This window comes from Pelophylax lessonae (assembly GCF_965119305.1).
Source record: "Pelophylax lessonae genome assembly, chromosome: 10".
Classification (NCBI taxonomy): Eukaryota; Metazoa; Chordata; class Amphibia; order Anura; family Ranidae; genus Pelophylax; species Pelophylax lessonae.
Genome location: NC_138777.1, coordinates 51,179,668 through 51,207,585, shown reverse-complemented (window position 1 = coordinate 51,207,585; position 27,918 = coordinate 51,179,668). Strand labels below are relative to the sequence as shown.

General features: G+C 40.6%; 1 protein-coding gene across 1 annotated transcript in view; it reads left to right on the top strand.

The window, feature by feature from the left end:
• SPON1 (spondin 1) overlaps nt 1–27,918 on the top strand; it is a 547,762-nt gene that overhangs the window by 482,356 nt on the left and 37,488 nt on the right. The window contains exons 8-10 of the mRNA XM_082269927.1: nt 4,504–4,705; nt 21,693–21,833; nt 26,608–26,683. Coding sequence (XP_082126053.1) covers nt 4,504–4,705; nt 21,693–21,833; nt 26,608–26,683 — 419 coding nt within the window. The remainder of the gene's footprint in view (nt 1–4,503; nt 4,706–21,692; nt 21,834–26,607; nt 26,684–27,918) is intronic.

Below are 27,918 nucleotides of genomic sequence, written 5' to 3'. Positions count from 1 at the left end.
TCTACAAAGATAAGTGTGTTTTAGATTCATTGCACTCCAGTGAGCTTGTTTTTAATTTATTTCTTGGCCTTCATAAATATTTGTTCCCTGCCGTGTAATTAAAGCTTTGCCGCGTGCCTTCACATTTTTATTTTTTTTTTACATTTTTTTTCTGTTTAACACAGTCTTCTCACTAGGCATACTTCAGTGGCATGGTGTCACCATCCTAATTATCATTTTGTGAAGAGACTAGGAAAGTCTGAGAGTCAGTCTCTCCAAAAGTGATAGATCAGTCATGGCTTCTTGTTACCCACTGCTGACTTCACTGGCAAATCATCTCTGCCACCTTCTATAACTATTACAAAACCAAGAACGAAATCTCACCCCTCATGCTCCATTCTCCATAATGATACATAAGTGGAGAATGTAATTCTAAGAAATAGACTTATTTGCAGTCGCAGGAGGTTAACACTGGGAATATAGGTGCAGCTATGGGGTATTGGGCAGTGTCCAAGAAGTCCAAAAGCCAGAAAATTGTATGCCATTTCTGTATTCACCCAATACTCCTTCAGAGAATGTATACCAGAGCAAGAACTAAAGATATCTATTGTCAATGTTAAGTCTACAAGTAAATGTGTGTTGCTTAATACTGTAATATAGCAAAGCTGCTCAAATAGTAATAAATATGTGGGGCTCATATACTTTTTTACACTTTTAAGAGGTACAGCAAGAGTTAAAATAACCTGTGCTGCCAGCACATAGGAGAGTCAGATCATGACTATCTAACGCACAACCACTCCAGTGGTCTGACATGCCCCCAAACAATGCTCTAATTAACAGCATTCTAGCTCACAGAGCAGCAATATATAATGAGGGTTCAATTGAGCTTAAAGTCCTGAAGTGGAACCCCAAATGTTGCAATTTATTTAACTCTTAGCTTAACTATCTGCTTATAAGAAAAGTGCCCTGGCCGGAAACAAGTCATCAAGCACTTGAGGCTTTCAGAACGTTACTCAATAAACATTTTGTTCATGTAAGGGATGTTTTTTTTTTTTTTTTATTCCATACATTTTATTGAGAAAAATTAAGGAAGTTAACATACAGATCACATACTTCAAATGTATGAAATTTGTGTGTCAAATTACAGATTATACGAAATTGACAAAAAAAAAAGTAAGAAGACGTCACAACTCACAAGGCGTAACAAATATAACATAAAGTCTGTGGTTTCCTTTTGGTAGGCAAAAGCAAAAGAAGCAGAACCTGGGGCAAAATCAATAGACAGATATTAAACAGTGATTATACTATATCCGTAGCTAAGTGTTATTGGCATAAGATGAGAGAAATTAGGCAAGAAGGAAAAGGGGAACCATGGTTGGATCAAAGGTGAAGGAGGGCAAGAAGGGGAAAGAGGGGGCACCCCCTCTCTCTCCTCACAAGGAGTGAATGGAAGGAATGTATTTGTAAACTCCAGTGAATAAGTACAGTAGAGGCAGTAGAGCATTAGAGGTTGTTACATGAATTCTGAGTAGGCAGGAGTAGTTTTACATTGAATCCAGTGGTACCAAGTTTGTGAGAATTTGGAGATCTTTTCTTGTGATATACTAATGAGTTCTTCAATTTTTTCCATGTTTTTGAGTTTGCGAATTCATTCCCTTCTTGAAGGAACTACCGATGAATGCCAGTGGACTGGTATTCAATGTCTGGCAGCATTATTCATAAACATTGTATGTGACTTGAGATATTGTTTCTTTGGAGTGTGAGTATGATGAAGCAGGTATAGGGCTTGAGAAAAATCGATATTTTCTGAGATGGCCTCTAAATTAATTTCATGTACAGATTTCCAAAATGTTTAAATTTTGGGACAAGACCACCATATGTGAAATATAGATCCATCATGGGTATCACAACGCCACCATCTATTTGGTACGGAGTCAGAGAATTTGTTGAGAAGGGCACCATCTAGTGAGTATTTTGAATCTGCATTCTTGTGTAGCGACATTCAAGGAGCTCTTATGTATATAAGTACATATTGATTCCCATTTAGGTTCTGAGAATTTAGTGTCAAGATCTTGTTTCCAAGCGGAGAAAGATGCATTGGAGAAATCTGTGTGATCACTAAAAAGAGAGCAGTATATGTCAGAGATGAGATGCCTTTGTGGAGCTTTTTTTGAGCATAGCATAGAGCATAGCAAGTTTCTAGTAATGGTAATGTTTTTTTCCAGAGAAGAGCATTTTCCTGGCGGGAAAGGTAGTGTTTTATTTGTAGATATGTTCAGAATGGAATAGAGTGCGGTGCCAGATTGGGCATTGAGTGTATCCTATGATAGGGGAGAACCTCTCTGGAAGAAATTAGTTGCTAGGACATTCCTATGAGGCCATATCTTCGAGAGAAAATTTTCATTTATACCAAGCGAAAAAGTCTGGGTTTGAATGCAGGGGGGTAAGGGGACTATACCAAGGAGTAGGATTAGAAAACTTGACCATGTGTCTGAAGATTTCCAAGGAGGGACTGATTAAGGGATGAATGTTTCACCTGGGAAGGAATATGTTATGGGTTTATCCAGGGTAATGTTCTCAGACATAGTGGGGATAAATTGTTTTAGTGTAACCCAGTCCTTGATGTATGATGAATATTCCAGTCGACTAAACGGGCAAGATGAGAAGACCAGTAGTAACGACGTAGGTCTGGTAGAGCTATTTCCCCTTTATTTTTTGGATGAGTGAGGCGATTAAGTTTAATTCTGGATGGTTTGCCTGCCCATATGTAGGTTGTACAAGCCTGCCGAAAGGAGGTGAAGAAAGAAGACGGTAATCTTATAGGTATTGTCTGCATTGCATATAGAAAACGGGGAAGAATTGTCATCTTAAGTAGAGAAGCTCTGCCAAACCAAGGGACATTAAGAGAATTCCAGTGTTTAAGGTCATCTCATGCCTCCTTTAGAATAGGGATAAAGTTGTAGTGGTATAAGTTTGATAAAGAGTTTGGAATTTTGATTCCCATATGTGTTATTGACTCTTTGGCCCAGGAGAAAGTGGAGTTTTTTTTTACAAAGATCTACTGTATTTGGTGATAACGAGATGTTTAGAGCATTCGACTTGGAGTGGTTGATTTTTAGATTCGATAGAAATTGGAAGTAATCTAGATCTTTTAATACATTGGGTAAGGATATGTGAGGTTCTGTTAGAAAAAGGAGGAGGTCGTCGGCAAAGGTTGCAAGTTTATAGGTCTGATCTTTAATGTTGATGCCTCTGAAGTCAGGGTTTAGGTGTATTTTGTTTAACAGTGGTTCCAATGTGAGAACGAATAAAAGTGTAGATAAGGGGCAATCCTATCTGGTTCCATTATGCAGATGGAAGGCGTTTGATAGGTAGCTGTTAATACGAACTCTGGCAGTTGGATTTGAATATAATACTTTTATATAGTTTCTCAAAATCAGTGGAAGACCAAGGGAGAAGAGAACAGCTTCTATGTAGTCCCAGGCCACCCTATAGAATGCCTTCTTTGCATCAAAAGACAAGAAGAAACCTTGTTTAGCATTTGAAATGAGCCAATTGGGAAGGTTGAGGGCTATTATGGTGTTGTCTCTGCCTTGCCTACTAGGAATAAAACCAACTTGATCTAACAATATTAGGGAAGGAAGTAATGAAAGAAGACAGTTGGCCAGTATTTTAGCGTAAATTTTGACATTGATGTTAATTAGGGAAATTGGACGATAGTTTGTAACGAGTGTGGGGTCTTTCTCTTCTTTTAGAATTATGGTGATATGGGCTTCTAAAAGTTGGGGTGAAGGTAAGATCTCGGTATTAAGTGACTGAAAGGCTGACAAAATTCAGGGTTTTAGAACTTCAATAAAGGTTTTATAGCATTGCAGAGGAAAACCTTCTGGGCCCAGAGCTTTGCCCACTTTCATTTCTTTAATAGCTTGCTCAAATTCTTCTTCAGAGAGCGGGGCATCTAGCTTGCAAGCTGTGTCTCAGGATATTAGGGAGGGACCATAGTTTTTAAGGAAATCTTGATTGAGCTTTGATCTTGTTTCAGATCCTGAGGGGCATTTAGGGTTAGAGGGAATATTATAGAGAGATTGATAATAGAGTTCAAATTGATCGGCTATATCGTGAGGGATGTTATACCATTAATGACAGATGTGGAATTGTGTCCACTGACAAGCTTCAGGATTCAAATGTAATTTTCATAAGCAAAGCTGATTTACATTCCCAAGGGTTATAAAATAATGTTAGGTGCAGGGACCCAACTTTAGAGGTGAAGAGCTGTGATGGCGGGAGAGGTGGAGATGGGCCGACATTCAGCACCAGCGTCATGAGTGTGGCAGTACCCCATCAGCAACCTTTGTATCCTCACTAGATATTTACTATAATAATAGTTTTTATTCATTGCTTTCCATTTGCTTATTTATTCTGAACTCTTTAGACTGGAAAAATGTGTGCCTGAGGCAACTGCTTTTTTTATATTACAAAGGTATGGTGAATGTATTTATTCCGGGTTTCTTCTGTTTATTTCAGGAGAGCTGCGCCATCAGCAGAGTTCTCAGTGGACAGAACTCGTCATCTCATGTCTTTCCTGGCCATGCTGGGTCCAAGCCCAGACTGGAATGTTGGACTCTCTGCAGAGGATCTTTGTACAAAAGAGTGCGGCTGGGTCCTGAGAGTAGTCCAGGATCTCATCCCCTGGGATGCCGGCACTGACAGTGGAGTCACTTATGAGGTATAGTCACATTAATGGATAAACAAATTTTTTTTTTCTCTTTCATCTACTGTTCTTGCAGCCATTGCCATAGTAAAAAAAAAAGCCTGTTCCCAGACAGTATGATAAAAAAAGACCATGGCACCCTAAGTGAGCTCTCTGTTTAGCAGTGTGAACTTTGCTGATTGGGAAGCTATAACTCTGATCCAGCACAGGGCATGTTGGACCACTGCTCTCACACAGAGCCCAACAATCATCCTCTACTGCATACTGATGGAGCACTATTTTACTATAGTTGAGGTCTCTATTTGAATTAAACCAATGGTAAGACAATAAACACTAAGAACTCATTCACACCAGAGGCATCACAATGCTTGCTTTTTTTTCTTTTTTTTTGTAGCTTGTTGAATTGTGTTTAAGTGCATAGCAACAGCTATGCAAAATTTCAACATTTCCTGATTTTTTATTTAGCACACACTAATACAGTGTGTTGGGTTGAACTGAAGTAATGAAAATTGCCTTGTCCATGTGTTGGGACTGTCTTGGGCAACTCTGCCCAAATCTTCCCATTTTGACTAGTGCAAACAAGCCCTAAATGTTTTACTGCACTTTAATTGTATAGGCCAGTGTTTCTCAAACTTTTTCAGTTAAGGCACCCTTTACAATGTTGCACAATCTCAAGGCACCCCATTCTAAAATGCAAATAACTAAACTAACAGTTTTACATAATGCAGCATCTGCCACACATATAGAACACCCAGCGTTAGAGGTGATTTATTCTTCCAAAGCAAATACATCTTTTACTGGTATTGGCTAATTCCTGTGTTTCTCTTCTCCTTCAGTTTCTCTTCCTCACTCAGCTAATGTGACTCTAGTGCTGACAGAGAGGGGCAGGGGAGGGGCATGCAAGGATGCTGTGAAAGCGCCTGATGTCCTCCTTATTAACTGATTATGTGATTGGTTGGACGCTGGCAGCTAGAAGGTTCACAATGAAAACCTGTGTAACTACCTTTGTGTAACTAAAAGACTGGCTTGATCCACCTGCTGGCTTGTATACAATTGTGGGGCAATGTTAGGCATTTTTCAAGGCACCCCTGAAGAAACCTGAAGGCACCCCAGACTGCCTAGGCATTCTGTTTAACCACTTAAGCCCCGGAAGATTTTACCCCCTTCCTGACCAGGGTTTTTTTTGCGATTTTTTAATGGAGAATTGCGCCGTCGTGCGATACTGTACCTAAATGAATTTGATGTCCTTTTTTTCCCACAAACAGAGCTTTCTTTTGGTGGTATTTGATCACCTGTGTGATTTTTGGATCATGCGCTATGAACAAAAAAAGAGCGTAAATTTTGCAAAAATAACAATATTTTCCCATTTTTTATATGAAATTCCCCCAAAAAAATGTAAAAATCAAAATTTTTTAACATTTTCGGCCAATTTGTTTTATGCTACATATGTTTGGTAAAAAAAATCGCAAAAAGCATGTTTTGATTGGTTTGCGCAAAGGTTATCGCGTTTACTAACAAAGGGAAAGATTTTTGTCATTTTTGGTATTTTTTTTTTAACGAGTAATGGCGGCGATCTGCGATTTTTTTTGCGGGACTGCGACATTGCGGCGGACAGATCGGACCCTTGACTGACATTTTTGACACTTTTGGGGTTACCAGTGACATTACTGCAGTAATCAGTGCTATACATATGCACTGTTACTGCAAAAATGACACTGGCAGGGAAGGGGTTAACTGTATTGGAGAGGGAGGGGTTAAGTGTGTCCTAGGGGCGTGTTTCTAACTGTGATTGGACATGGCTACTAGTGTAAAAACAGAGATCAATGGTCCTACATAGTAGAACCGTCTGATCTCCATTTTTATACAGGGGAGAATGACAGGCGGCTTGTTTACATTAGCCGCCTGCCTTTCTCCCTTCCCGGCGAACGATCGAGAGTGACCGGCGGACATCGGGTCCACCGGTCACACGCACTGACTTGTTAGGGAACGAGCCGGGGCGGGCGTGCGCCTTAGCGGGCACGCGCTCACCCGCTATTGGCTCACAAGCCAGTGACAGGCTAGTGACATACCGGTATGTCACTTTGCCTGGCCGGGGCTGACCGCCGCAGTATATGTACTTGCGGCGGTCGGCAACCAGTTAAAAAAGGCAGGTATAGACAACATGTAAAGTACCTGGATTGGACAGAAGTTCATGCCAAACTGACCCAAGTCCTGCCCTGCTTCTTCTGATGACCTTTTTGGAGACATTTTATGACACTCATTCTCCTTGTCTGAGGTCTGACTCCTCACATATTCCCGACACCTGGAATAAAGGATGTCTACGCAGGATGCTTTTCACTGTTTATTGACGCAATTGGCATAGCATTGCTGCATATAACCCACTGATTGGTGTCTTTACAGTGCAGAACACAGTACCTCCATTACATGACATCCTAAACAGTATTCTCAACAGTACAGGACACTTTACTGTAGCTATCATGAACACATTTAGTTCAGCCATCTCTCCCCTCACTCTTTTGTGAGTCCCCCATAGATGACTCCATGTACAAGGTGTCTCTTAGTCCTAGGCCCTGAGGCCATTCTAAACCATGACACAGACCGGCTAAGCGAAGGTCAGGGGTTGCAAGGTTCTTTCACTTCCTCTCTTGGGTGTCCATAAATAATCCTCCTGGCAGTCCTTCCCTGCAGAGGGGTCTCTCTCACTCATACACAAGCCACGGGCCTACATGGGGGTGGTCAGGGATGACCTGTTCCTATACCTGAACTCCCAGGCCTCACCCACAACAGATAATAAAAAGGGGCACAATCCTTACCCAGTGAGATCACCAAAGAAAGCGCATTACTAAGCAGGCACTACACACTACACCTTCCAACCAACTTTTAAAATTAGAATTCAGCTAGGCTCTAATATTGGTGCTTTAAAAGAAGAATGTATTAAGTCTAAGCAGTACACATTCTTCTGGTTATCCTTGAGGATGTTACTGTGAAAAAATACAGTCTGTTTTTCTTTTGAGTTTACGGTATACTTTGCTGATTATCACAGCCCTCCATGTGTAACCAAGTAACAGATCTAGGTCATCTCCAACCAATACAGCTGAATTAGCTGCAAATGCGTTTGGTTAAACTCAAGTGGCTCCTAGATGGGAGGGCGACATAGAATGCCGATTCATTAGTCCTCCGGTTGTCACACAGCATCCAGGCCTATTCCTGTAAATACTTAGCTCATGATTAGAGTGGCATTAGCATTTAGAATGTTACATGAAAGGAGAATTATTTGGAGTGTCCAGCAGTGTATTTTCTGCTAAATTATATCAAGTGCTTTGTTTGTAAAGAATACATTAGCAGAGGTCACTATGCATCTCTTCTAAGGGGAAGCCATTGCGTATTTTCAGTAATCACCGATTGGGAGTCATTACGGTAACGTTTGCTACAAAATCATTTTTTATGTGAGATTTACATTTTTACTTGATGTTCCATATATTCATGATTTCCCTTTAGATTGTAAGCTCCCATGAGCAGGGCCATTCTAATCATCATGTATTGTAACTTTACTGTCTCCATTTATTTTGTAAAGAACTGTAAAAACCTTAATATATAAGTCCTGCATAAAATTATTTCATGTACATATTTATGGATTCCGAGTGTAGTGGTTGTGTAACATGACAAAGGAGTATGATCAAAAATGCTGCAGAAAATCTGTCAAGATGAAATCAATTAGCCACATGGAAAGTCCCTTCCATTTAGGCAGGTTGTGCATACTAGTAGAGAGGGTTGAGAGAGAGAAGCAGTAAAGCACAATCACTTATAGGCAGGTGCAGTTTATTTTACAGGTGGTGCTCAACCGCAGCAGCAGTACAGAAGGACATGGTTCCTCTATGGATTCCTGGGTCACCGGGCAGCATTTCGGTTGGATACTGAAGCCCTTGTGACTCTGGTGGCCATCTTGGGTCAGGCAGAGTCTACTCTGGCACCTGATTTTGGCACGCATTTAGCATGTGGATACTGTAGGGACAGGTACCAGATGGGTAGGGAAATTCTAGTGCTTTGCTACTTCTCCTGAAAAGCTCTCTGCTTGGTCACAGACCGACTAGGCAACTTTCCGCTCCCTTCCACACACTACAGAGCAGAGAACACAGCATGTGCAGCTTGGCTGCTATCTATAGATTAATAGTTACACAGGTTGTAAAAGACACAAGTCCCTAGAGCTCAACCAATAATAGAAAACCTCTATAAACAGAACCGTATGCCCACAATTGATCCAGAGGAAGGCAAATAAACCCGTATAAAGGGCCAATTTGCTACAACAATGGGAAAGATTTCCTACCTAATCTTCTTTGGCAATTGGATATCTCTTGGATCAAAAATCTCTGGTGTTATTGCTTATAAATTGTTAATATTCAGTCCTATTCTGTTCATTCAGGAATGCATCCAACCTTTTCTTTAAAAACAATTAACTGAGCTGGCCAAAACTATTTCCTGAATGAGTCTTTTCCACATTTACACAACCCTTACTATGAAGAAGCCTTTTCATATGTGAAGAGTAATCCTCCTTTCCTCAAGATGCAAAGAGTACACCTTACCCCCCCCCAACTGCATGTCTAAATGAAGCCTTAATGTAGTTTTTTAAATGCAAGAAGTATGTATACCTGAATTTGACTAGGTATCAGCCTATTGTAGCCTCTGTACAGCAAGGTGTATTATGGAGGAGTGAGCACAAGGGCCCAGCCAGTTGTGCTGCAGCCAACCTGGAGTTGGGCTTTAAAAAATGCCATAAGTCTTATACTACATTCTAACTATATACATTGAGGGCATATTCACATTTTAGCAATTGATTGTGGTGTGCTAACACACATTGCAATAAAGAAGCTCATTCCTAGCATCTGCCTCATACAGTGTACACAGAAAATAATGTTACTTCTGAAATGTAAGTGCAATCTATCTTTAAAAAAAATAAAAATAACTAGTAAGGTTTTATACTACGTGGAGCTTCTCCTTTTATGTTGATTGTGGCCTCACTTGGGTACCATTGTGATAAGAAGCATAGCCTATATCCTCACCTCCGAGTGGATCTAGTGGGAGCGTCCTGTGAATAACCTGGTCATGGTGTTTGACCATGTGTTCATCTGACTTCTCTTTGATTAGAGGGTCCACCAAAATTGTTAACCCCACATCTTTACTAAGGTAGTGGTGTCATGATTTGGAGACCTTATTGGTGATTGGATGCACATTTTTCTCATCTGACCACTTATGAAGAGGATTGTTTCAAACTCTCATTAACTTTATATCTCAGAACTTTATCACTACATCAGCCCATCAGCATATTTGCACTTGGATTTTGCTACACTCGGATGTCACACAAGTGATTACATTGCATTTATGTTGTCATTGCAACACAATATTATAATTCATTTGTTTTGATGCACTGTATATAACATATTCCTCCTACCTGAGTCATATTGTTTTTTTAATTTGGAATTCAGTTCTGTTGAACAGAAATAGTTCATGAAGAAAAAATAGACCTGTTGGATTTGAATAAATTACATTGCTTTCATTCCATATTCTATTTTGTATTCATGTAATGACATAATCAGTTTGAGACTGTGTAATATACATAAAGTGGTTATGTTCATTAAATCAGGGAATTCAGCAATGGGAATTCTAGGTCTGCTACTGCATAGTTTCTTCTTGTCAGTCAATTTACCAGCTTTAAAGGGGACCTGCATTAAAAAGTTGAAATAAAAAAAATAAAAAAGCTGCATCTTTTTTTCTGTCTATTGCTGTTTTGAAGAATTGTATTGACTTCCTCTAACAAGGATTAGCGGAAGTGATGAGAAATGTCTCCACTGTGAGTCAGAATTTATTTTTTTGGGGGGAGTAGGAAAAGTTTAAAACCTGAGGTTTTTATTGGTTAGGGACACCTATGGGAAATTTTTAATTTTAATACGTTTAACAGAGGCACTAAGTTTCAATAACTGGCCCGTTGGCTTTGGTAGATCCCTGTGAGGCGGCTTTCCCCTGTGCGATCAATGGGCAATAAGACACACTGCTCCTTATGAGGATTATTTCTCCTTTATATGTTCAGGCTATTGTATGTATGTATTTTAGCCTAAATATTCTTTCTTTCTTTCTTTCTCAGCTCCTAGCCCCATCCATCTTGTAGAAGAACAGACAAGTTCCTCTGCCATTCAATAGTTCCAGGCACTTTAAAGAAAAGATTTAACAAGCTAGGCTTGAGAATAGATCGGAGATTAGCTTTTGACAGCTCTCTGCGATTATGTTCCCAGTCCAATTAAAATCTGATTGTCTAAATTTTTTTTTCTTTCTTCCCCACCTTTTTTTTTCAATAACTTTCTGAAAAGAGTTTGTCAAAGAAGCTGGATCCTGAGCATGATGAAAATAGCACATTTTAATGTCAGTCGTAATAAAAACTCTCCAATGAGTTTTCTGATGTGTTAAAACTTTCAAGTGAAGGGCAAAAATTCTTCTCATATGGCTACAGTTTTATTTGCCTTGTGCTGAGTGAGATACACTGCGTAAAATACTACATAAATTGAGACTATACCATTGATTTTCTGCTTTGTGGAAAGCCAAGGATTACAAATTAAAATCAATGCACAATATCAGCCATACTCTGTATTTTTCCTTCAAGAAATGGCTTTGCCTAAGGTGAACTCTTTTCTCGATAGTTTGTGCTACGTTTCAGGCTTATGCAAGCATTTGGAGGCAGCAAACCAAGGTGGCTCTGATATGTTTTGTTCGGTATTTCAAAACCACTGCCCCCCCCCCCCCCAATCCATCATACTTGCCTACTATGATGCAGTAGTTCTCAGTGCAGGGTTTTCTATATCGAGAACAAGTCAAATTCCTAAGTGTTATGTAAAAACGGCCCTATCATGTAAAATGTCTCTAACTGAACACTCCTTGACTCCTAACCACTTCCAGCCAACTGGACGTCATATGGCTTCCTGGACTTTAAGTGGGGAGATCTGAATGATGCCTATAGGTGCAGGCATCATTCCGATATCATATTTTTCTGCCCGGATATTCCCTGCACCGTAAAAACAATCATTGAGGCTTGATTGTTTTTACAGGTGGCAGGAGCGCATGTCCCACCCCCCGTGCCCTCCGGTGCCTCTACCAAGTCGCCTGTGGAATTGGCAAGCCATAGAATGAATTAGCTGGCGGGGAAAGTTTACCATAGGGAATACTGTGAACCAGATGGTCCCTGGCGGTCTCTATGACCTTCGGAGGTCGGGCACAATGTTATTACATCACATCTGAACTCAACAGATGTAAACAGGAAAGGCTGAGATCGCTTTTTTTTTTCATCTCAGTCTTGTGGCCTTGGATCTCTCCATTAAGAGGACCTGACATGCCCTATTCCTATTACAAGGAATGTGAACATTCCTTGTAATAGGAATAAATGTGATCAAAACATTTTTTTCAAGGGAAAGTATAAAAAAATAAAAAATAAACAATAAAAAAAAAAAAGTAAAGCACCCCCGTTACCGCACGCAGAAGCGAACGCATACGTACGTCGCGCCCACATATATAAAACAGCATTGACGAAGGTTAGAGCGAGAGCAATAATTTTAGCCTAAGACCTCTTTTGTAACTCTAAACAGGTAAGCTGTAAAAATATTTAAAGCTTCGCCTATGCAGATTTTTAAGTGCCGAAGTTTGGTGCCATTCCACGAGTGTGCGCAATTTAAAAGTGTGAAATGTTAGATATACATTTACTCAGCGTAACATCATCTTTCACATTATACAAAAAAACTGGGCTAACTTTAGTGTTTCATTTTTTTTTTTAATTAATAAAAAAGTTTTTTTTTCTAAAAAAAACAAATGCATTTGAAAAATTGCTGTACAAATACAGTGCAACATAAAAAGTTGCAATGACCGCATTTTATTCCCTAGGGTTTCTGCTAAAAAAAACATATATAATGTTTGGGGGTTCTGAGTAATTTTCTAGCCAAAACATTATGATTTTTACATGTAGAGGAGGAGTGCAAGAATTGGCCTTCTATTGAAGTGGTAAAGTTACTCTGTGTTTCCCATTTGGACCCCTGCGTGGGTACCGTGCCTTAATGTCTGTAATACCTAGTAGTTTGGGTCAGTGTGGACCCTAGCACCGTAGTTTGTTTCTGTTGTTTTGTTCTTTCTGTTGAAAACTCAATAAAAAAAGATTTAAAAAAAAAAAAAAAAAGTTACTCTAACATTATATACGTGTTCAAAATAAAATGCCCCCTGGAAGAAAGACATTGGATACTCACCGCTCCTGCTACCTGCACTGCCGATCTCTGTAATAGTGACGAGAAACTGCTGACAGAATCTGACACTTCTGGGAGTGTCAATTTCCTGATGTCCCAATGCATACTGTGGGTCTGCTGACCCCTACATCCCTACAGGACATAGTAGTGACATAGGGGCCTCTGAATAAACCTCTGAACACCATAGGAGACCCTGCAAAGAAGACATTGGGTAATCACCGCTCCTGCTGCCTATGCTGATCTCTGTAGTAGTGAAGACAAAAACGCTGGCTAAAGATTCTGCTCCCCAAAACAACAGTGCCTAACGCTTGAAAAAGAACATCTTGGCAAAGCACAGCGCTATTGGGAAAATGTTTTGTGGACTAAGGAAACAAAAGTTGAATTGATCAGGAAGAATACTGAGCACTATGTATTGAGAAAAAAGGGCACCGCTTACCAACATCATCCCAACAGTGAAGTATGGTGGAGGGAGCATCATGATTTGGGCATTTGGACTTGCTTCGATGCCCCTGGGTAAAGACTAGTGACCACTTGCCATCATCAAGAGAAAGATTAAATCCCAAGTTTACAAAGATAATCACAGGATAATCTCCGAGTGGTTGCCTGCTAGCTGAAGATTAGAAGAAGTTGGGTGATGCAGCAGGACAGTGACCCAAAGAATCAAAGTTAATCCACCACAACCTGATTTTAGAAAAAGGAATGATGTCTTTTGGAGTGGCCCAGTCAGAGGCCAGACCTTAACCCCATAGTGATGCTGTGGAATGACCTCAAGAGAGCCATTCACACCAGACACTCTACGTATTTAGCTGAAGCAATTTTGTAAAGAGGGATGGTCAAAAACTCCTCCTGAACACTGTGTAGGTCTGATCCAGAGCTACCGAAATAATTTTCTTGAAATTATTGCTGCCAAAGCTATTAACACCGATGATTTACTTACTTTTTCCTCCAACACTGAATATTTAATGGGTGTGTACGATAAAGACATGAGAAATTAGAATTGTTTGAATGTCATCAGTAAGCTGTCTATTGTGACTTAGATGAGGATTAGATCACATTGTTTGGCAAATGACTGCAGAAAACCAGTTCATTCCAAGTGGTTCACATACTTTTCTTGCCACTGTATTTGTTAATATGTATTAATAATGTTCTAACCTGGATTTTACAAGAAGGCCGGGTTTGGAAATGGAATGCTTCTAGAGACAGTGTTGCATGTTATCACCCATTTTGGGATAAAACAGGCTTACCTGAGGCTGCCTACTGTGTCTTTCAGTGGGATTACTGGGAAGAATATAAGAAATATTTCACAGCGGGATTTGAATTATCTACATCCTAATAAACTCATGCAAGTTTTCCATACACATCTTTTTCTATAAATGAAGCTGTAATTTCAGTTCTTTACCCTTCATTGTCAGTTTTTACAGGGGATAATTTATCAAAACAGAAGATGTCCAAATATAGATCATCTATAAATTTAAAAACTGCACTAAAAAAAAAAAAAGAAACCAAATTTGGTTGCCATGGCCATCTGTCCAACTTTTTTTTACTGCTTAATAGAATACTTCTTATAATACTTATATCAAAGTGTTTCATATATTTAAATGACAAAGCTTTGACGCATAGATGAGCATCTTTATTTTATTTGTGCAACTGTAATTTTCAAATTTCATTGGACCTGGCTGAAAATAACTGTTACTTTTTGAAAAAACTGGTGTGTTAGCTTTCGTAAAGCCTAGTGGCCTACAAAGCCAGTACTACAAAAATGTCTACGAAAACTATTATTAAAAATAAATGTAACAATTGCTGTTTGATTTGAAATTGTAAACACAGGGGTAGATACCTTCCCAATGTGTAGAATTAGAATAAGCTAACTCCATTCTTTTCACTTTCATTCACTTCAGATGGTTGCTTGCCAGCTAAATCACAATTCCATAATAGCTCTCTGGGAAATATCCCCATTGGAATTTTGCAGAATTCTCCCTGTCATTTCAAAGCCAAATGTGGTATGTGTGTGGGGGGGGGGGGGGGCACCATACCTTGAGCCGACCATATGGCCGGTTCAGCAGGTCCATCCATTCCCTTTACCTTCTTTCCCCCATCAAGATCAAGTTTGAGGACTGTTTCCCAGCAGAAGCGCCCAACCAATTTTCTTTACGGCAGGGACTGGCCAAGATTCGACACATCTATGAGCAAACTGACTGTACCCAAGTTGATCCATCAATTGACTTGGGTACAACCAGCATGTTGGATTTCTAGCACAGTATTATTACCATCGGCTAGTCGCTAGAAATAATCATTGTCTTCTCCCAGCAGAGACGGTGTGCTGCTGAAAACTCCAACTCGCCAAAATCTCCAACTACGTAACTTCCGGTGACCCTACAGCAGGAATAATTGGAGATTTTGATGATTTGCTGTTTTCACAGACCACCAGCAGCGTATACTCTATGGCACACGATTTAATGACTGGACATTCTTAGTAACACCCGCTATAACCAACAGCATGGCCACCTCCAAAGAGGCGACAACTTTGTTCCTCCTTACCTGGTGTTCTGTGAAAAGAGGCAACTGGTCGTGTGCCATAGTGTACAGGCTGCCGGTGGTCTGTGAAAACAGCAACTCATCAAAGTCTCCAATGATTCCTGCTGTAGAAGTTACGTGGTTGAAGATTTTGCAGAGTTGGAGTTTTTGGCAGAACAAAAAGCCAAGAAAACTGACAGTGTTGATGGGGGAATTGAGCGGCTTTCTTTCCTGTAGATAAGAGGGGGAAGGGCGGGACTGTGAATGAGGTGCAGAGTGGGGATAACTGTGCGTCTCCATCCCTAATTCAATGAAAATAAAGAAGGGTTGGGAATTTTGCATGAGAGACACGGCAAACCAAGGCTGACAGGACAAAAATACCATATTTATTGGTACATACAAAAAATCAAATCCTGATGAAATGATTACAAACATGATATACAATGGTGTAGATGTTAGATGATAAAAAAGAAATACATGACCCCAATCCAAGTTAATGGAAACCAGCATAGCAATCAGCATGAATAATAAAATGATTAAGTAAGGTCATGACATCCATAAACTGACGCGCTTGGTGGACTAAATCTCACCACTTCTTCAAGAGTAGATGTATGATCTGTGTCTGATAAAAAAAACATGCGTATAAAGAATTGCAATAATGTTGGTAAATAAAAAATGAGCAGGGGAGGGAAGGGAAGACAAGCTATCATATCACAAAACTAACATGGAACACTGACAATGGCTGGTACCGGAGGTGGAGGCATGGACCCAGGTGTCTCCCATGGGAGCTGAGGGCGCAGAAGGCCCGCGGGTATGGTGAAAAATGCCACACACAAAGGAGAGTGTGGGTTAAAGTGTTTGGAGTAGTACTGATAGCACCATAAAAGGAATCTATAAAAGATAAGTATTATTAAATAGTAAATGAGTATGTAGTATATGGAAAAACATCGTACTGCTGGAATGGTATAAGTGGAAAGTGAAAGGATAAAGTAATCTAATTGATCCAAGTGACTGAGAGACGAGTTGAGTAAAAAATAAGGGGAGTAAAACAGGTAAGCGCCAAAGCCAAGTGTAGAGAAACCGTAATGGTGGAAAGGTAAACCATGTGAATAATACCTCAGAGAGAAAAGAAGATAGATGAATGCACCCAAATGACCACAATGGCAGAAGTAATGCCAGATAGAGTAAGCTGTAATAAAGAAAGATGTGCACAAAAGGTAACCAGAGTGAAAATATGTAAGAAAAAAAATACCAAAGAAGTAAATCCCAGACTCCAGTGCAAGTGTGTCCTGTATTCGCCAAAATCGCCGGAAATAGTGCACCCTGCGTCACGCCGGTGTATGTATGGGGACCCGCGGGAACAGCAGGCGGATGGCCGAACCGACGGGCTGCCTATTATACATAGAGGATGGAAAACAGCCGTCGGCGTGTTGGTGTCAGAATGACGCCACACGTTGGCGCAGGGCGTTCTGACGCCAACACGCCGATTGCTATGCTGGTCTCCATTAACTTGGATTGGGGTCATGTATTTGTTTTTATCATCTATCTTTCTACACCATGATACGCCGGACCTTCAGAGCATTTGCGCCGCTGGTGTCAGCGGCTGCATGCAGGGTGAATATCTCCTAAACAGTGCAGGTTTAGGAGATATTAATTTTACCTACAGGTAATCCCTATTATAGGCTTACCTGTAGGTAAAAATTAAAAAGCGGAGTATACTACCGCTTTAAAAAAAAAAAAGTAAAAATAAACAAACTCCTGGATCTAATAGCCCTACAGGTGGAATTACCAGCATTGAATAACTCTGATTTATATTGTGAGCTCCCATGCACAAACATACTCATATTCCAAAAAGAAAAACTACTGTTTCTTCTCTTTTTTTCAATAACAATACACCCTTCAAGCTGTCACAGTGAGCAGTTTGATCCAGTCTCTTTTCTTGTAGTATACGGCTGTCATTTGAGAAGGTATGAGCGCTGTTAGGCGATGGCAGGTGGGAGTTATATAACAGATATCATTTTTGTACAAATAATAAGAGTTTTATAGTTTTAGGCGGTGAGATCACATGAGCCCTTTTATTGCAGTTGCATTGTTTCTCTGCACTGGGGAATTTAGCTGTAAGAGAGTGACACCTTATGGCATTTGTAAGAATCCAATGGATGGTCCAATCCAATGATCTCTACCAATGTATTTGTCTAAAAATATAAAAAAAGTAGTTTTTCAGGTACAGTTGGCCTCAAGCAGTGCCTAAGCCCTATTTTTTTATTTTATTTTTTTGACTTGGCTTTTAGCCTCTACTGATCTATAGTGTCATGTGTTAATGCTGTATTTATAAATTGCTGAGCTTCTTAAGATACTTTTTTTTTTCTTTTATTGAATGCGTATTCTGTTATTATGCTGCCCTCACCTGGATATTTTCTGAATTACAGCTTACTTACTGCGTTTAAAGTATAACTCCACTTTCGTGGGCAAAAAAATCAACAAACAAAGAAAAAACAATATAGCATATACAATTGTGACACAAATCATATTTTAATTGAATGTTATTAAAATTACCTTTCATTTTCAATTTGAAGCTTTTGTAATTTTTTAGAAAATGCAATATGGCTACCTGGAGCTGTTCTGTACACAGAATGTACACTGACCACACCCCAGAAACTTCCTTTCCTGCTTGTGTGATTGGCTCACCAATTTCCCCAGAATTCTGCACTAAGATGCAAGTCAGAATTCTGGCATCCCCTGCAACAAAAATGTCATTTTTGGTGAGATACTCCTAATAGGAACACGTCTAAAGGGATGCAGGCCCAGCAGTTTTCCTCATTAGAGCCCTGCAGCTGCCACAGCTGATTGGTTATGAAACCACTCCCATTTGACCCACTCAGCATAGAGGCACAAACAATGATTTCTTCAGAATAACAAAAGGTAGGAATCTGCAACAAAGTTTGTTAAAATTCCTGCAATGTACAGAGATCACCCAGAGGGGAATGTTTTTTTCTCAACAAAAGTGGAGTTACACTTTAATATTGATGGAATTACTGAATGTAACCAATATAGAAAAATCTCTCCACTTCTGATAAATGATTTGGCCATGTTAGGTTTGTAACCAGTAGGTCATTTTACAAATTACATAGAAAGGTAACCATCAGCTCGTACATGGTAGAGTCACATCAAATCTATGTATAGGAGAACAGACAGATACAGAAAACGAATTGCTTTAGGTCATAATAAGGAGCTGGAAAACTGTATATATGGTCTGAGCACTGAGAGGCTGTCCCCTCCACCCCTTCAACCTCTGTAGCAATGCTGGCAGCACTCATACATCTATTTCCTAAAGACAACCTCTGGATATGATGCTGAGCATGTGCACTCAACTTCTTTGGTTGACCATGGCGAGGCCTGTTCTGAGTGGAACCTGTCCTGTTAAACCGCTGTATGATCTTGGCCACCGTGCTGCAGCTCAGTTTCAGGGTATTGGCAATCTTCTTATAGCCTAGGCCATCTTTATGTAGAGCAACAATTCTTTTTTTCAGATCCTCAGAGAGTTCTTTGCCATGAGGTGCCATGTTGAACTTCCAGTGACCAGTATGAGAGAGTGAGAGCGCTAACACCAAATTTAACACACCTGCTCCCCATTCACTACTGAGACCTTGTAACTCTAACGAGTCACATGACACCGGGGAGGGAAAATGGCTAATTTAGCCCAATTTGGACATTTTCACTTAGGAGTGTACTCACTTTTTTGTCAGCAGTTTAGACATTAATGGCTGTGTGTTGAGTTATTTTGAGGGGACAGCAAATTTACACTGTTATACAAGCTGTACACTCACTACTTTACATTGTAGCAAAGTGTAATTTCTTCAATGTTGTCAAATGAAAAGATATAATAAAATATTTACAAAAATGTGTGGGGTGTACTCACTTTTGTGAGATACTGTATACCGTATATACTCGAGTATAAGCCGACCCGAATATAAGCCGAGACCCCTAATTTTACCACAAAAAAGTGGGAAAACGTATTGACTCGTGTATAAGCCCAGTGGTTTGTTAAATGCAGCAGCTACTGGACCCAACTGGACCACTACAAGACACAAAACAGGGGCTGCGGGCATGGTACAGGAGATGGCGCAGGTCATAGTATAGGCATTGCACAGGTCATGGTAAGGGGATGGCACAGGTATGGGCACAGGTGATGGTATAGGCATGGCACAGGTCATGGTACAGGCATGGCACAGGTCATGGTACAGGAGATGGTATAGGCATATCACAGGTGATGGTATAGGCATAGCACAGGTGATGGTATAGGCATGGCACAGTAAGTACAGGCATGGCACAGTATGTACAGGCATGGCACAGTAGGTATAGGCATGGCACAGTAGGTATAGGCATGGCACAGTAAGTACAGGCATGGCACAGTATGTACAGGCATGGCACAGGAGATGCAGTGCTGCGGGCATGGTACTGGAGAATGTCCCGTACCATGCCCGCAGCACTGCATGAGGAAATGCAGGGGCTGCGGAGGAGTCTCACTTACCTGTCGGTGAACCGCTTTCGTTTTCAAAAATCGCGCCGCCCGGCGCCAATACTACGTCACAGCAAACACGTTCGGCTATTCCCGGGCATGCCGCACATGCGCAGTGACACGTCGGCACCGAGCGACACCATTTTTAAAAACACAGTGAAGCAAGTGACTCGAGTATAAGCCAAGAGGGGCATTTTCAGCAAAAACTCGGCTTATACTCGAGTATATACGGTATACGGAAATAGATTGGGAATTAATTGTTATTAGGTAATAAATATATCATTAAACTTTCTGTTCTAATAATATCTTTAGATTTTTATTTTTTTTGCTGTACTGGTGATATACCAGCGTTTCTTAACAAGCATCCTCAAGTACCCCCAACTGGCCATGCTTTTATGATCAATCCTTTGAGAACATCTGCAGATATTACTGAGATAGGAACACAAATCTAAGGGGATCTGCTGGGACAGAAATAATCAAGCTACCACTGCCAAGTTTTGGAGGGTGTATGTTCCAGGATCATTATGCTTACTTTACTACCTAGTGAACTGCTAAGCATGTGTATATTAAGGCTTGTTCACACTACCCACATTGTTAGTGCAGTGCCCTAATGAATCTACAGAACGAGTATCCATTTCATCACACGGTAGTACATCATTATGTGCGATGTGTGTTCCAGTGTACTGCAAAAAGATTGAGCAATACTGAGGTTTCTATGTATTGAGGTGTGTTACAAGCCATCTTTTTTGCTTTACGCACCTCAGCACACAAAACACATGTAATGCAATGTATCCAAGTGGGAATGGGCCCTTAGGTGTCCAGAGTCAGTGGCAGGTGCAAGATTTCTTCTAGCCTGTAGGTGGCACTGTGCCAAAGCAATTGAGGAAGAGGAGTATAATAGGGAAATTGTCCCTTTATGGACTCTGCCAGTCTTTCTGGGAAGGTAGGTGCCTGATTTGATGCCAAATTCCCATGAGAGTTCAGGTCGCCATCTTAATGAGGGAGCCTTAAAATATCCACATTATTTGGCCATGTTTTGAGCAAATGGCAGCTAAGGGGAAAAAAAACCCGCTGGTTACGGACAGTGCTTAGAGAGAAAGTACAGGGGACACTGCCCGATGCTGGAAGAGCATTGTGAGAATTCCTCCCAGTGGGCCAGTATAGTTGGGGTTATACAGGGTACTGTGACCCCTCCATCAGAGGCCATCCTCCGGTAATATTACAGAGAACTGTGTTGAACCTTTTTTTGCTCACCAGGATGCCATAACATTATTCCATTGTGATTGCTACAACTATGAACAGTCGCTATAAGGGTAGTTGATGCTTGAAATAAACTGCCATCAGGGGTGGTGAGACAGACAACAGTAAATGGCTTCAAACATGCTTGGGACAAACATAGATCTATAGTAAGACAATAAAGTTAACAAAAAAAAAAAGAAATAAAAAAAAAATAGGCAGAGTCGATGGACTACTTGGTCTTTTTCTGCTATCTCTTTTCTATGTTTCTTTAACCACTTGCCGAACGCCTCACGCAGATTTACTGCGGCAGGGCGGCTTGGCTACATAGATCTATGTACTGTGCTAAAACACAGAGGTGTGACTGCATGTTCAGAATATAAAGCTTGCATTAAGCCTCACATATTTTTTATCTCTTTATAGTCATTTAGCCCTATAATACCTTATTTTTCTCCTCTCTTAGTCACCCAACAAGCCTACAATACCCCAAGACAAAATCCGACCCCTGACCAGCTTGGACCACCCACAGAGCCCGTTCTATGATCCAGAAGGAGGTCCCATTGTCCCAGTTGCCAGAGTCGTTATTGAAAGAATTGCTAGAAAGGTAACTTGTTTATTATTAAATTATGTATTTTTTTTTTTTGTACAAATTTAAAATTACAAGTGTTGTGCGTGTTTTCTTTATTTTGGTAAGGAAAAATTTAAATTTTTATTAATATATCTTATTCTCCCTTTTGAGCCAGCAGGTTGGATTTTATACTTCTATTAAGGCTTCTTTTGTATCTCTTTGCTCCTCTTATAGAACTTAATAACTTAAAACGGAACTTATCCAAAGGGAATTTCACATTTTCTGCCTTCCCCTCCTCTTAAACTTTTAGACACTTTTTTTGTTGTTGTTGGGGAAGCAGGTACAAGGTTTTGACAGACACCTGCTGCCTCTTTTGCCTGGTAGCCTAGATGATCTAAACAAAAGTGCAACCCCTCCCTCCTTTTGTCCGCAGCCTCTTGGACACATCACAGGTTTCAGGAGGCTGCGGGGCCATTCACAGGGCACAGCGCATCTCACACATGTGCAGATGGCAACTGGCACAAAGCTGAAAAATGTCATAGCCAACTTCCCGTGGTTAGCCTGGCGGTGCCGGGGACTGAAGACTAGTAAAGAACTGGCTGGTGAGGACAACGCTGGATGCCTGGACAGGTAAGAGTTCCTTTATTAAAAGTCACAGAATTTGTAGCTACTGACTTTTAATATTTATGGGGGAGACTGAAGAACCTCTTTACCCACTTCTGGAATGGAAGGAATTGCCCCCTAATGACAAGGCCATTTTTTGCGATTTGGCACTGCGTTATTGTAACTGACAACTGCGCGGTCGTGCGACACTGTATCCAAATAAAATTGATGTCTTTTTTTTCCCCACAAATAGATCTTTCTTTTGGTGGTGTTTGATCACCTCTGCGGTTTTTTGATTATGCGCTAAAAAAACAAAAAAGAGCATAAAAAGAGCAATTTTGAAAAAAAAAAAAAGGCAGTATTTTTCACTTTTTGCTATATAACATTCCCAATAAAAAAAATGTAAAAAAGTTAAAATACGTTTTTTTCATCATTTTTGGCCAATTTGTATTTTACCACATATTTTTGGTAAAAAAAAAAAATCGCAATAAGTGTATTTTGATTGGTTTGCACAAAAAATGATCGCGTCTACAAACTAGGGGAAAGATTTTTGTCATTTTTATTTATTTATTTATTTTTACTAGTAATTGCGGCGATCTGCGATTTTTATCGGGACTGCGACATTCCGGCGGACAGATTGGACCCCTAACTGATATTTTTGCTAAAAATATGCACTGTTACTGTAATAATGTCACTGGCAGGGAAGGGGATAAAACTAGGGGCGATCAAAGGGTTAAATGTGTACCTAGGGGGTGATTCTAACTGTGTTGGGGGCCAGACTTGGTGGATGGGAACAGGGCTCCTGTGTTCTGAAATAACAGGAAAACAGGAGCCCTGTTTTAATCAGGGACAGATGAGCGGTGTGCCGTGTTTACAATGGCACACCGCCTTCTGTCAGTCCCGGCAGCGATCGCTGGGTTCCCGGCGGCCATCACAGCCGCCGGACCCGTTGTTTAGCTGCAGGGCTAGAGAGCGGGCGCCCATACACCCGAGACCTGCTCTGCAAGCCAACATACCCATACGGCGGTTTGCGCAGGAGAGCCAGCCTGCCGCAATATATATAATGAGTCAGAGCAGTACCTTCTACCTTATTGGACTTCTGCATCAAAAGCTAACCCTTAATGCAGAGCTAACCGTAGTGCTTTGGGAATCCTTTCTCATGTTTATTTGTAAAACTAAATTACTAATATTACATATGGTACAAACGGTATTAAACAATAGCCAAAATATATAAATATTCAAAATAAAGTTAACCTAAAACGCTAAAGCCATTTTTGTATTTTGCTGCTTTGTACAAGCACAATTTGAAGCACCCCACTTCAATGCCACGTAGGTAACATCTTAGTATCCCATCTTTCTGTTAAATTGTTAGCTAAGGTATATAAATATCTGAATACACCTTCTGTCATTTTATATTTTCTGGCCTCTGCCTTCTGATTATTAGGCAGTTTGGGACTATTTTTTTGCTGTAGGGTCAGATAGCCTCCCTCATTAAGAACTTCTTAAAAAATCTCTGGCACAGTCTATAGTTTTTTATAAAGTTGCGCTCTCTGGTTAACTTGCACTGTGAGAAGAGGAACAATAAATCACAATCACAGTGCAGCAATACCAAACATGGAATATAATAGATATGACTAGCATGTATGGATATGGCTAAAGTGAAACTCTGTTTAAAAAAAAAAAAATCCCACAAGGAGCACTGTTCAGGACAGCCAAGGCTGCCATAATAATGCAACCTCAGGGGGTGTGTTGATGACAGCCTGAGTTCAGAGGAAGTGGATTGACATCTAGTGGAGGAAGTTAATTACTGCAGAGGAACAGCTCCAGAATGAAGGTTGGTATTGAAGTAAAAACATCTCTATTTTTTCTTTTATTGGGCTTTTTTTCTTTTCTTTTTTAAAATGCAGTTCTGCTTTAAGGACTCTTTCAGAGCGCAGAGATCCAAACAAAATGAGTATATTACTGCTCCTGGGAATCAAAGATGTTTGCATACAGCCCCAGGCAGCAGCTTGTACAAATCAGTGGCAGGCTGTGGCTGTACTCTGAGAACCGCACATCTGAGCATACACAAACGACTCGAACTTCTGAGTGCAGAAATACGCTTTTTTATGAACAGTGTATAGCCCTTGTGAATGATCCCCAAATAAGCCATAAAAAAAAGGCTTTTAAAAAATTCACACAATGATAAAAGTATTTACATCCAGCTGATCGCCATCATACAGTGAATCCCGAAAGTATTCACAGCGCTTCACTTTTTCCACATTTTGTTACATTACAGCCTTAGTCGAAAATTCATTATTTTCTGCAAAATTCTACAAACAATCCCCATAATGAAAATGTGAAAGAGGTTTGTTTGAAATCTTTGCAAATGTATTAAAAATAAAAAACGAAAAAAAAAAATCCCATGTACATAAGTATTCACAGCCTTGTCTCAATACTTTGTTAAAGCACCTTTGGAACCAATTACAGCCTCAAGTCTTTTTGATGCTACAAGCTTGGCACACCTATTTTTGGGCAGTTGCTCTGATTCTTCTTTGCAGGACCTCTCAAGCTCTATCAGGTTGGATAGGGAGCGTCGGTGTACAGCTATTTTCAAATATCCCCAGAGACTTTCAATTGGGTTCAAGTCTGGGCACTGGTTGGGCCACTCAAGGACATTCACAGAGTTTTCCTGTAGCTACTCCTTTGTTATCTTGGCTGTGTGCTTAGGGTGGTTGTCCTATTGGAAGATGAACCTTCACCCCAGTCTGAGGTCCATAGCGCTCTGGAGCAGGTTTTCGTCAAGGATGTCTCTGTACATTGCTGCATTCATCTTTCCCTCCATCCTGACTAGTCTCCCAGTTCCTGCTACTGAAAAATATCCCCACAGCATGATGCTGCCACCGCCATGCTTCACTGTAGGGATGGTATTGGCCAGGTGATGAGCGCATGCCTGGTTTCCTCAAAACATGACGCTTGCCATTCAGGCCAAAAAGTTCAATCTTTGTTTCATCAGACCAGAGAATTTGGTTTCTCATGGTCTTAGAGTCCTTCAGGTGCATTTTGGCAAACTCCAGGTGGGTTGCCATGTGCCTTTTACTAAAGAGTGACTTCTGTCTGGCCACTCTACCACACAGGCCTGCTAAGTGGAGTGCTGATGAGATGGTTGTTCTTCTGGGAGGGTTCTCCTCTCTCCACAGAGAAATGCTGTAACTCTGTCAGAGTGACCATTAGGTCCTTGGTCATCTCCCTGACTTAGGCCCTTCTCCCCTGAACCCTTAGTTTGGCTGGGTTGCTTACTCTAGCAAAAGTCCTGATGGTTCTAAACTTCTCCCATTTACAGTTGATGGAGGCCACTGTGCTCATTGGGACCTTCAATGCTTCAGAAATATTTCTGTACCCTTCCCCAGATCTGTGCCTCAATACAATTTTGTCTCGTAAGTCTACAAACATTTCCTTGGACTTCATGGCTTGGATTTAGTCCAAAAAAAGCCCTGTTAACTGTGGGACCTTATATAGACAGGTGTGTGCCTTTCCAAATCATGTCCAATCAACTGAGTTTACCAAAGGGCGACTCCAATCAAGTTGTAGAAACAGCTCAGAGATGATCAGTGGAAACAGGATGCACCTGAGCTCAATTTTCGAGTGTCATGGCGAACGCTGTAAATACTTATGTACATGTGATTTTTTCACTTTTTGATTTTAATAAGTTTGCAAAGATTTCAAACAAACTTCTTTTATGTTGTCATTATGGGGTATTGTTTGTAGAATGTTGAGAAAAATAATAAATGTTATCCATTTTGGAATGAGGCTGTAACATAACAAAATGTGGAAAAAGTGAAGCGCTGTGAATACTTTCTGGATTCACTGTATATACTATATATCAAAATATGAAAAAACAATTATAATTCCTTTAGGCATATGCTTTAAAACACTCTGAGTGCCAATTAATATTCCTTCCTGTGTTGTGCGGGTAATTGGTAAAGATAATTGGTAAAGATATGTCAAATGTCTCTGTGCTCATTGGCTCTAAATCAAACAGCATGAACCCGCAATGTTACCGTCGTGCACGATATACAATAGCACTGTTTGATTAATGCATGCAGAACAATGCTCAGCCTTATCACAGCCAAGCATCCAGCTTTCATTAGTAACCGTGTGATTGTTAATTGGGCCGGCGGCTCACCTTTTTCAGATCAAAAAGGTTCAAAGAAGTTTTTTCTTACAGGGAGAGCAGTGCAATATTGTCCCAGACGTCATAGATGACATTGTGGCTGATCTGATCACAGAAGAAAAGGAAGAAGGTAAAAAATAATTGTGATGGTGAAAGTCCAGTTGGACCAGAGATTACTTTATCTTAGACACCTTGAAAATATTCTGTGGTGGAAATAAAAAACTTGTAAGGGCTTGTGGTAGGGGGACAGTGAAAACATGTGGTTGAGTTGCGATTTTTATTCCACCCCACCAACCGCTCCGCCCTAAGCTGCAAAGGCAGCGGATGAGGGTAGTTCATGTTTGACGTGCAGTACCGCCCACTGAACACGACCCGGTCAGTTGGATGGGATCACACCTTAACCGTGCTACAACTTCCCTGCTTCTGCGTGCAGTGCATGTGTTGCAGACTTTTAGGGGTTAAAACAGGTGGTGAGATCATGCCTCCTTGTTGCCTGTCAATAGACCTCGGAAAAGTGTTCCACTGTGGATTTCTCTTCTGGGGGCTAACACTGGTATAAACGAGCCCTAAAAGAAAAGGTTTATATTTTACCTGTTCCACTGCCTGTGCCTTAAGTGGGGTACACACTAGTAGAAAATCTCCCGGGATAAAATCGTACGATTTTCGGCTAGTGTGTACACAACTTTCAGCAGCCGATGTCGACAATTTCAACGAAAAAAAAAGAAGGGACAAACACCAAAAAATTCTATCGTCTGTCCCCAGACGACCAATTTTCGTTTAATGTGTATGCAGTACATCCGTGAAAAATCGGATACGAAAGACCGCGCATGATCTGAAGTTGCTGACAACCCAGAAGTCTGGGAACAAATGTCCCAAAAAAAAAATAAAAAATTGGACGAGAAATTTCGTGAACATTTATGCACTGTCAACTAAAAATGGTAATGAACGCTGAGCAAGAGAGAGAAAAATCGGAGGATATTTCATACGATTTCCGTCAAGTGTGTACGGGCCTTTAGATCTCAATTTCTCTCTGAAATCTGGCTGAAGAATCTTCCTGACACTCTTCTTGCAGTGTCAGATCTCTGGTCTTCCATTGCGCTCAGAGGTTCCACTTGCTGGTCATATCAGACGCCCTCTTTGGGCACATAAAAAAAAAAATCTACTCTTGCAGTGGGGCACCCCCCTCTGCAAGGGGTTAAATGCTTGTTTTTACCTAGGGGTAGAAGAATAGGATGATTATAATACTGTAATAATTCTTTATTCCCGTGCCTTAGATCTCCACTCTCTCAAAGAGTTGGCTGAAGAATCTTCCTCTGACACACTTTCGGGAGTGTTGGATCTCTTGTCCTCCATTGTGCTTAATGG